This window comes from Argiope bruennichi, chromosome 3, assembly GCF_947563725.1.
Source record: "Argiope bruennichi chromosome 3, qqArgBrue1.1, whole genome shotgun sequence".
NCBI classification, from domain to species: domain Eukaryota; kingdom Metazoa; phylum Arthropoda; class Arachnida; order Araneae; family Araneidae; genus Argiope; species Argiope bruennichi.
The window spans coordinates 141,278,447-141,290,721 of record NC_079153.1 but is presented as its reverse complement, the minus strand read 5'-3'; the positions used below and the strand labels follow the sequence as shown (position 1 = coordinate 141,290,721).

Sequence of the window (12,275 nt, the reverse complement as noted above, 5' to 3'; positions counted from 1 at the left end):
AAAATAAATATGTAAAGTTAAAGAGTTTTCATTGGACTTCTAAGGTAATTTGCAAATGATCAATATTATAAAAATTATTGTATGTAAAGAATTTTTTTTAATTTCTGGAAATTTGATTTAGGCAATTGGAAGTGAAATTTCTAATTGTAATACAAAGAATAAAAAATACAACAAATGTTCTGTTAATCAAATATACAGTAGAAAAATGATCGTTTACAATAATTGACCCTATGTATTTTTTGGTTATAACTACATAATATAGTATATCACAATGACAAAAATAAAATAAACTTTTTATATTTACATTAATATAAAAATAAATTCAGCTGGTATGACTTTCTCCTTTCAATAATAATTTAACAGGACTAGGAGTAATTCTATAAATCAGAACTTGTAGCAATATCAACAAATCAATAACTACTTGTAGAATACCACAGATCCAAAACTGTGTGGGGGCTTCACGAAGAATATAGTATGCAGTTTTAAAAACATCACCGAGTGTCCACAGGCAAACCATCTTTTTGCTGTAAAAATACAGAATAAATGTACATTGAATTTTTTCACTTAATTTTAATTAACTGTCATATTTTAAAAACTAGAGCAGCATAGAATCATATAGGATGTATTAACCTTGTATTTAAAACTTTGAAATGATACACATCTTTTCTTGCAATAGTTATTTGTTTAAACCTTATTATCTGCATTTATTTCATTTCCAAAATTACATGAATACAGGTCTTCTTTTGCATGAAGAATAAGAAAATGAAGTGTACATGCACATATTTTCATTCGGTTTGTGTCAATGATAATAAGATTTTATGCATTTATATACTTTGTGGATAAAATATGAATATTTAATCTGTTCATTTTCATTAACATATGATATATTATAAATAAATCCATCAATTAGGTTTCACCTCAGAAATTCTACCTAATGCATGTTCATATTTTTCCCAAAAGGAGGTGGGGGCAGAGGTGAATGCTCTGGTATTACATTATAAACAAATAACTGAATTTACACAAAAATCTTATACTGGAAAACACTTTTGAAGAGAAACAGAAAATTCTTAATTGATTTCAAGTTTAATGATTTGGTAATGATAGAAAATAAATAAATCAGACATATATAAAATGATATCAGAGATAATGGCAATTCAAATCATGTTTTACTGCTTTTTATAACCCCAATGAAATTAATTATTGGAAAAAAAAAAGTAAAGCTCTTATTAAAAATAAGCTTTTTTTTATAAGTTTATTTTTAATAATATTTTTTTTCTGCATCACAATTTAATAAAAATTAATTTTTTTAAAATTCAGTTGCTTCACTTTTTATTTGCATTTTTTAAAAAATATTTATATTTCAAATGTCCTAGAAAAAACGAAATATGTTTCAAAAAAAATTATTATTTTTTAAGTCTTGTGGAACATTTAAGGTAAATTTGGTTTTAAATCTATTTAAGGGTGTGGCATTCAAACAAACGGAATTTAAATTTTAAGAATATAAATATGAATTATAAAATACAAAGAACTATAATTTCATTATTTATCACTTTTGATTTACTGAAGCCAGGCCAGCATTTATTTGATTACCGATTACTTCTGATTGGGCTTTACTGTAATAGTTCAGTGTCAGAGTATAGTCTATTATTGGCCGGTGTGAACTAAGATGGAGCATGCAGAATACATGGTCAAGAACCTTAATAACAGGCCAAAAACTTTGTGAAAAGTACTATCACCCACAAATAAACACATTGAAGCCCTTATAATCTTTAAAAAAATAGTTGCCATGAAATCTAAGAAGAAATAAATGCATATATATATATATTCACAGTCTCATCTTGGCTCTTAGTAAAATTAACTTTCTCAAACAGTTTTTCTTTTTTTTTTTTTCTTTATTGAAATATATATTTGTGCCGCTAATAAAAAAAAATCAAAATTCTGTGTAGACAGATTACACTAAAAATGAAATTTTAAAAAATCTGATATCATTCTTAAAAATTATAAAAATAAATATACCAAAGATATTTTCAGTCTATATTATTTCCGCTTTTCTTTTATTCACTCAAAATTTGTAAATATGAAAAGAAATGAGAGAAGGAAAAACTCAGCAACCAAAGCAGCTAATTATTTTTGTTCTCAAATTATTATTATGGGTCCTTTGTGTATCCTGAGTAAGTATGGGGCAGATTATTCAAATGAGTGTCACACTTATTGAGGCTGGTATAGATTGAAATTATCATTTCTGTTGAGAAGTGTAGTTAAAGGAATAAAGTTTAAAAAATGTTAGTTTTGATGAATTCAGTTTTTTTATCACTTTATTTTTTCTAACATTAGTCTAATGTGTCAGATAAATGTCCAAACTAAGCAACCTGAAAGGCTTTTGAAATTTTTGACATCTAGTCAGACAGAACTAACACCAGGATGTTTTATACAATGGAAAAACATTTTAGAGAAGAGAAAAAATTGTAAATCATAAAAGTTTTCAAAATAATTTTTTTATCATTTCAGTTTTTATATTTATTAGACAAACTGCACTTTTCATAATTCTTCTGGGGAAGGAAAAGATGTTTATTTTTAAAACTATTACAACATATTCAATACTTTATATCAAATTAAAAAATTTCTTTTCTAATACTAGATATTATTTTTGGAAGCATTTTAATAAACTGCATACTAACCTCATCCCTAAAGTAGATTTTTTCCTCAGGTTTCGGTAAAATTGTGGAGTTCCCAACATTGCTTCAATGAAGACAGCCAAAAATCCTATTGATTCAACAATAAAACTGACTTCTATACAAAAAAACATAAATATTCCCATGGTGGCAGTAAAGGTGGCTAAAAATTCTAGATAACTCAAAAAATCTGTCCACTCCCAAAAATATTTGGCATCAAAATCTATAATAAAATTACATTTTAACAGTAAGTAATTAACACAGAAAACTATCAAATACTCTTTTGATTTATGTAAAAAGAAATAAATATAAAATCTGCCAAATATAATTTTTGGATCTATAAAAATTGTAGGAAAAGAAAACATTCTTCCTAATCTGAAAAGTTAGAAAAATCAGTCAGAGAGTAAAGAAATATCCAGCAAAAACAAACAAAAAAAATTAGAAAATTTTGATTCAAAATATTGTATAAAAAAATAGTTAGCTGAATTATAAATTAAAGTAGAAAATCTGAAAAACTCTCTGAATAATTTAAATGTATTTTATTTGAAGAAAGAATTTTATTGGCTAACTGTAAATAAACTTACTCCAATTGTATAATAAACGAGCATTCCAAACATTATTTAATTTCAGAAGTAATGATTATGTTTTATTTCATACTTGTAATTTTAATTTTTATACCTACATCTTGCATTAAATATACCATACCATTATTACATTATGGAATTTCATTGTTTAAAAAAATTATCTGTTTCAGTTTAATTAAAAAAAATTGGAATTTTATTATTCATAAGAATATTAAGATCCTTAACTTTTATAGCTGATGTTCATAATACTCATAGAAAAACAATAATAATATTATGTAGAGTTTCAACAAATTTTCATATAACTTCAAAAGTAATTTTTTTCAAAAACAAGTGAATATTATTTAAAATAGATATGACTAAGAATAATGACAAGAATTCTATTGGAGAATATGTGACATAGATAATGAGGAAACAAAGAAAGCACTCCAACACAAACTACTGTTTGATAATAAATTCTAAAACCCTCCAAGCTTTTATGCATGCATTAGGATGGGTTTAATTCGTCAAATAGGGGTGAGAGGAAAGATGAAAGGAGGGGATGTTTACATTTAATAATAAAATAAATTCAGATTATTCGCAGACTGAATTAAAATAATATGGACAACGACATGATATTCACATACAAACGAAAAAAAATTGAATAAAAAAGTATCTAATATGGCGAAAATCTAGGCCAAAGTATTCTGGAAATGTGCTCATGCTTCTGCATTTCTCCCCTTAGTGAGATAGAATCATCGAAAAGTCATATACTATCATTTGAAAAAGCAGTTGCACATATTACTCTTAAGAAAATGCTTCTCATAATATATTTTTTTCTAAAAATAACTGAATATTTATCCCCAAATATATAAATGCTTCAAGCATTTTGGTATAAATTGTAAGTAAAAACCTTCTGCAGCTAAACAGATTGTGACGCTCATTTCTAAGGGCTCATTAATACTAAAATATATGGAAAAATGACTCTTTGAAACACTTCTTAATGGTAATCAAATTAGATTTATTTTAGGCATACAATAAATACAACTCTGCAAAAACATTTGGTAGGATATTAGAACAAAGTAAGTTTATTTTTAAAACTTTAAATAGATTTATCTTGCCAGATTTTAATCTACCAGGAATACCATCAAATTTTAAAATTTATTTACTTCAATATACATGATATATACAAAAAAACCCACAACAATGCTATAGCTATTAGGATAAATTTTCAAACAGTCACAAATTTCTGAAATTCTAAGTCTGATTTTTTTTAATGGTAACAATTAATTATTAGCAAAAGTTTTGGATTAAAGAATAAAAGATGGAAGTAAATGTAAGAGTGAATAAAAATATTTCATAGAAAAGGAGTATTAAAAGAAGTGGAGTTAAGAGGGGAAATAGACCTACCCCAATAAGATCGAGGTGTAAGTGAAGAAGAATGTGAAAATTTGATCTGTGAACTTTCTTCATCCTCATTAGCTACAGAATAAAAGAAGAATTATGATAGATATTATAAAAAATAGATTGGTTGATAAAAATATTTTTATTAATTTAATTTAAAATATTAATAGCAATCAAGAATAAAAATATACATGGTTAATCTTCAGTTGCTGAAACTACTTATTTAAGCAAATAATTTTAGAAACAAGAATAAAAGAATTTTAATAGGCATTACAAAAATAGATTGACTAATTTAAAAAATAAATGAAATATATTCATATTTATTGATTTAAGATATTAATAATCACAAAGAAATATAATGATCTATAATGAATTATTAGTTGAAACTAATTAATTCAAGAAAATTAAACTAAAAATAAGAGCAATAAGTAGATGAAAGTTAATGCTGAACAATCTATTTAAAAGTTCTTTAAAAAGCTGCAAGTATATATTACATAAAATGTTTATAAAAGTAAATGCTGTGTGGGAAAAAAAAAAAACATATGAAAACTAATTAGAAAAATTTTATGATAAAAATTAAACTTCTGTAAGTTGCTTTTTTCATAACTAGGAAATTTGTATTAAATCACTTTATATTTTAAATAATAATAAATTCTAATTTTCTAAAATGCTTATTTTTGAAGCAAAATCTACAGCTGAAACTTTATATACACAATCATAAAAGTTTATAATCAAAATGAAACAGCTGTCAAAAGTCACTTTATGAAAAGAGTAAACACAGACAACTAATAAATTTTGTAAGAAATAGCTGAATGTCTGGGCAATAACACCAACGAATTCAATACTATTCCATAACAAAAAAATTAAATATAATTATAATGAGATTTCAGTGTGTTTTAAATTCATATGCATATAATTAAAGAGCAATATTTCATTCTAATTTGCTTAAACAAAAATAAGTGCATAAAAATAAAAACAAACCGGCATGTGTTTAAGAAACATACCTGAGAAAATTCTTGATTTAGAAGGAATGATTAATGTTTTATTTCTAACTTGAATACAGAGATGAATCATTGCTAACATAGCAGTATTCATTATGATACTTTGAAAAAGTAAAGGAAGTTCATATGGATGACCAAACCTTCAATGAAAAATTTTAAAAAATCAACATTAAGATAATTTTTTTAAAAGAGAATAATTCTTATATAATTTTTTTAGTAATATTATAATAATAATAATATATTATTCTTTACTTTTTATATAATATATAATTCTTTAATTAAGATAATATACATATATCATTATTTTTTAAATAATTCTATATTTTATAATTCTTTTATTAAGAATATAAAGAAAAATATAGCATAGGTGAAAAACAGTTTTGCCACAGAGAATAATTTGGATGAAAATAATAATTAGATTAATACCTACTGAAGAGGTTTGAATTTTATCAAATAATAATTTATGAAATGAAGAGATTTGTTATTTTATCAAATAATAATTTATGAAAACTTTAATTATAATACAAAATGCAAAAATAATAATTAATAAATAAATACAATAAAAAGTAGCATTTATTTAACCAAAAAAATTGCTGAAACACTATTGATAGAATGAATCAGTTAATAATCCAATAACATTTCTCTGTCCTTTAGAGCAATAAATGCTCCAACATTTTCTGATTAAGTATTTTATTTTTATAAAAATTATGTAATTTTAGATAACATACTTCATATTAATATATTTTAATTCATTTTTTATAGTACACTAGATTTTTAGATAAGTAAATTATATAATCTTTATATAAAATGCTTTGGCATTTCAAGCTGAATTAAAAATTTAAAGAAATTGAAATTTTTAGCCAAAATAAGTTTGATTAGCTCATAAGAGAAAAATATGATGTTTAATTTTTAAATAATAAGTTAAAAAAAATGGGCAGAATTCAATTAAATTTCTAGACTAGTCATGCAGATTTCTTCTTTATGTAATGTGAACAAAGACATGGTTTCTAGAATAGAATCATTATCAGCTAAACATGCACAGTTCAAAACATTGGTGAGTATGCATTTTGAGATATTGAAAGTTTAAAACAAAATAATTGTACATAGTTGCACCCTGCATTTTATAACTCTGCATTGCAATTTGTAAATGTTTGTCAAAATAAAAATATGAAGAGAAAACTTTAATACTATCCGCAAGAACATTGTTTAGCTTTACATTTTGCTTTATATAAAGCAAATCTTAAAAAAAATGGCAAAACAATAAATATTTCATCAAATATTTAAAAAATACAGGATTAACTACTATTAAAATTTAATGAATTCATGCAGCAATGGCTAATAACAACATACTAATGAATCATTTTATGATGATTATAACAAGCAAAATAATTATTCTCTTCAAATAACAGAACTAGGCATGAGTAGTCTCACCAAAACTTTCTTGCATACTCTCTAATAAAAGTATTATCTCCTTCAAAAAATTGTTGACCTTGGGTAAGATAGAGAATGCCTTATATGATACTGGTGTACAATAGTTATGAAATATTCACTATTGGTGTGAATTTAGTATTTTGATTGAATTTATTGTGTCACCCTTGACAAATTTTTAAGTGATTAATCTTCGGCATGTGGTTAATAGTACCTAAAAATCGAATTCATATTTTAACACATTTTTTTCCAACGGATTGAAACCAAAATTTAATGCAGAACTAAAATTGCAGTCATAAAACCACATACCAAATTTAATACATTCATTTGAATTATCACATTTCTATGTTTCTAAAAGTACCCACTGATATATGGCCAACCATTTGAGTTCAAAATTTGATACAAATCTACAATTTTCATAAATCTGCTTATTAAATTTTATTTCTTCATTTTGTAGTTATTCATCTTAATTTATATTGGAATAGCCAGAGAAACTTCCTCTAAATGGATTTTGTTCAATATTTGATAGAAATCTACAAATCTGGAGTAAAGACCATATACTAAATTTCATCTATCTAGCTCAAAGTATTTTTGAATTATTTGTATTACAGACACACATAATATAAAAATATGATTTTCAAACTCAGAGAGGTCTGTGGAAATGTGGGAATTTGTCAAAATCCCGAGTTCAAATTTTTGAGAAATATAATACTTTCTTTATGCTTCATTACAAGAATGTAATCATACTTAGTCAAATTCCAAATACAAGTACCATAAATAGTAGCTATTCAAAACAGAATAATTTTTAGGTCAAATGGAATCCAATAATGAAGGATTCCATTCCAGAGGATCAGGGGGAAAAAATCATTACTAGGCAGCATGTTGATTATGCTATAACTGGAAATGAAAATGTTAAATTAAGGCAAAAACACAAAGAAAATGGTAAATTCTCCCTTCATATAGAATGTAATAATAATTCAATGAGTTTAGAGACACTGGTTATAAAGTGATCCAATAGAATATGCTCTAAGTTGAAGAAATTTAAGGAAAGCAAAAGAGATTGCAAGAAAATTCAAAACAACTCCATCAAAAGAAAGACATATACATCCACATATAAGTGAAATCTGCCAAATTAAAAAGGAGAATTTTACTGTATCTATTTGCAGTGGACTAGTGTGCTTGCCAATAACAGAGATTATAATTGTATATAATTATTAAAGAAAAAAACTCTAATCAAAAGTAGTTAGGGAAAGATTTAGATAAAATGGCAAAAATAATAATTTTTACAAGCCCATTTTGGGAGGCTTTACATATCCAACTTTTATTTAAAAACTTCATTAATAATCAATTTTCCATTCAATATTCTTGTGTAAAGTCATTGTTATGGACATTAGACATAATACATTCCATTAATTATGTCAAAAAGGTATATTTATAAAAGAGTTCTATGTGTTATATATTATCAGAGCAGTGTGTAATATATATAATTATTAATTATATAGTGGAAGCTTGTACTCAAAGTTACATTATGTTCAAACACTTTATAAATAATTTAATTCAAAAATTGCAGTAATTTCTTAAACTCTCTTTAAATGTTTTTTTAACAAATTCTTTCAGTAATTATTTGTACTAAAACTTCCTTTTATCACCTATGAAATTAATTAGCTAAAGTTTGAAAATATCAGCTTTAATTCTGCATTTATAAAAAAGTCATATGACATATAAGCACATATTTTAATCCCGTGCAATTTATTCTCATCTTATATGGCACTTTTTATCAATCCTCAAACCCCTCCAGGAAATTTGTGTATTCAAGGCAATAATTTTGAGAATGACTCCCCTTAAAATGCTAGTTTGTATCTGCCCCAGACTGATAAGAAAATGGAGTGTTTGCATCCTGGCTTCCTACATAATTCTGCCATAAAGACTGGAAAAAAAATATGTTAATTTTCATTTCTTTTTTTGAAGTTTCTATTCATTGAATGGTTGTAAAAGTAAAAGCTCAATTGCAACAATTTAAATGGCTCATTAAAACAAATGTTGAGGCAAATTCTCAAATGAAACAAATTAGGACTGTACTAGACGGTGGCAAAGCATAAAATTTTACTGAAAACTCCTCAAACATCTTCCTTATAGGCTTAACATTTCCTCATATCTTTCAGCCTCTTAAACAATCACTGCAAGGTCAAGGGTTCATCTGCGAGATGGAAGTGTAGAACAAAGTGAAAAACTGGATCTCTTGATAACCAAGCGATTTCTATAGTGAAGTCAAATACAGCCTTCTCAAGAATAATGAAGAGTTGTCCAAAATATGTAGATATTATGTTGCATGTGAACTGTAGTTAAAATATTTTTAGATATACACAGAATCTTCTTTTAATTTCGACACACCCTATATATCCATTGTTCTTTTATTTTTTTATCATTATTCAGCTTCTATAACAAATTGAAAATTATTATATTTAACTACTGATGTATTCACTACTTACCAAAATATAATCCTTAAAGTATTAGCAATCAATAAAACTAAACAAACGTAGGTAGAAAACCCATCAGCATTGTCAGTCTTCTTAATCTCTTGATATTGAGGAATGTAAGGAACAACTCCACCAAATATCATAGCACCAGAAGAAAACCATCTCACAATGTCTTGAAGATTGAACAGCTCCCAGAGCTGAGAAATCCAAACTATAGACATCATGTAACTGGGAAGAATCACAACTTGATATCTAATCAAAGATAAATGTGCAGAAACAAAAACATTAAACACTAGTTTTAAAAATAGAAAATGTAAAGGCATTACATAAATGTAATAATAAAAATCTTCTTTAAAAAATGCTGTCATCAAATATTAAAAAGTAAAAATAATTTTTCAAAAAATTTTCAGGCAATCAAAAAAAAAAAAAAAAAGGAATGATGCAAAAATAGAAAAGGTTTATGTGAACTGGTATCATAATCAAATTTATAATGCATTTTAATTTTTGCAATAAATTTTTAATGAATATTTGGAATTTTTTGTTTCTTACATTCATTGATTTTATAGTCTTTTGAACCCCGTTCTTTTAAGATTTTAGTTTTGACTTCCAGATTTTTGATAATTTTCTCTTTCCTCTTTAAATACATTGATAAAGGCATTAAAAAAAATTTTTTTTTATTTATTATTGCCAAGTTCTTAGTCTTTGTTCATCAAATAATAATCACTACAGAAAATATCGCCCTCCTTTTTCAAACTGTGTGAAAATTAGGTAGAAGCAGTAGAAGTCAGATTTTTAAATCTTATAAACAACAAAGCCTTAACTAGGAATTAAATTAACCTATTCTGAAGTTGTAATACCGTGAATAAATCATATGCAAAATCAAACAACTTTTCTCAAGTTAACAGCTATATTTTAATTGAGAATAGAATATCTAATCTTAAAAAAAAGTACCCCCAATATTCTTGATTTCTAAGAATAAATATTCTATCAGATTTTTTAATTTTCTTATTCTAAGAATATATATTTTAATTCTCATCTTCTAATAGTATTTCTGATTCCTTAATTTTAATTTTTTTTATCAAATATATAGATGTCAAAATAAATTAATTTATATTAATTTTGAAATTTAATAAATATCAAGTAAAAATAAGAAAATACTAAATACATTTTGTAAATGAACTAGATTAGAAAGTACATTTAATTTAAACAGGATTTAAATTTTTATTTTAATAAATCAATTTACCTTCCATAATTAAGAAATTTGAAATTTATAAAAAGGCACTTAGGATGTGCCACAAATAATGAATAACAGATAAACTTAGCAAATTTACATACTTTTATGAAATAATTTTTTGAAGATATAAAAAATAAATAAGTAAGTTATTTCTTCTTTTTTTAATGTTAAATTCATTACAATTACTAAGAATGAGGTTAAATTTTTTTAATTTAAATTCTGAAAATGTTTTATAAATGTTAGCAACAATATAGAGTAAACCACAGTTTTCAATCTCATTTTAATATGAGAAATTTTCTATAGTTTGTATAGCTCATCTCCAGTAGTAGACTTCATTTTTCATAATCTACAATAAATCTGCATTGTGACAGCCACAAATCATTTTAATGCAATTCTAATCAATAATATCAATGACACATTATACATTTGATGCATACTTTAAAAATAGAAACAATGAACTATTTTTTCATAAACTATACATCTTCATATGCATATTAAAAAAAATGACACTGGGAATATTTTAAACTTTATATTGGCAATTATTGATGTCACAAGATACAATGAGAAAGCCTTAATTCAATAGCTTGATAATCGAATCTTATTTTTAATATAAATGAGAGGAAGTGCCATAGTTTAATTTCAAAAACTCACGGTGAGAACACATAAATGGATAGCATTTCCTTATATCAGCATTATAATATTGAATGACAAAGAAATCGGATGAATAATTCCCTACAGGGCGTAACAGATTTCAGGAATAAAATATTTTCTGTTTCATTAATGTTTATTTTGACAATTAAATATTTCAAAATTATTGTAAAGTATAAAATTTAGAAAAAATTATTCAATACTTCTCAAAATAGACATTCTTTAGAGATGAATATCACAAGTGGAGGATAACCATGAGCCTCCCATGATCTTATTTTCAACATATGTTTCGGCAGATAACTGCATGTATTGTAAATATAAACAAGTATCATGCTTGAATGAAAGCCTCGACCTAATACAGTAACAACTTGTGACGCAATCGAATCTTAATTATCTGCGAATTTGTCATACTAGATCTAAAAAGTAAAACTTTTTAAATATATTTTTTTTTAATTTTCCTTACTATTAATTATTTTAGATAAATTCGGATGCTGTATGATCTCTGTCCTGTTGGAAACATAACGATCATTACTAAATTACCAACTGGTGAAGCAGGAAGTCTCTAATGTTATTACAGTTTTATTGTGTTCATTTACAAATTATAGAGTGTCTAGAATCATTTCTTAAATTGCTCATTTAAATTTTGTAAAATATAAACAATATTGAAAACCGTATGTAGCATAACAGATATAATGATCGGTATGAGGCCATTATTTCAACTACAAATCTTTGGCGAAATGCAGGGTGGTTCAAAAATTAAAGTTATGTCCTCTAAGAAAAATTGTTTAATCACGAAACCAAAGAGACAGATAAAAGTAGAAAGGCACTTCATTGTATTACTTTTCCATATA

At 25.1% G+C, this 12,275-nt stretch overlaps 1 protein-coding gene across 2 annotated transcripts; it reads right to left on the bottom strand.

The window, feature by feature from the left end:
• Window positions 1–281: 281 nt before the first annotated feature.
• LOC129963744 (solute carrier family 66 member 2-like) lies at window positions 282–11,786 on the bottom strand. 2 transcript variants are annotated; one of them, XM_056078278.1, is made up of 6 exons: window positions 11,628–11,786; window positions 9,555–9,794; window positions 5,641–5,777; window positions 4,643–4,714; window positions 2,679–2,895; window positions 282–524 (listed from the first exon to the last, which is right to left on the bottom strand). In XM_056078278.1, exons 2-6 carry the CDS (start codon window positions 9,764–9,766, stop codon window positions 323–325), a joined length of 840 nt encoding a protein of 279 aa, XP_055934253.1. In that variant the 5' UTR covers window positions 9,767–9,794; window positions 11,628–11,786; the 3' UTR covers window positions 282–322. The 2 variants fall into 2 exon arrangements, with proteins under 2 accessions (XP_055934253.1, XP_055934254.1); XM_056078279.1 differs by lacking the exon at window positions 4,643–4,714.
• Window positions 11,787–12,275: the final 489 nt, after the last annotated feature.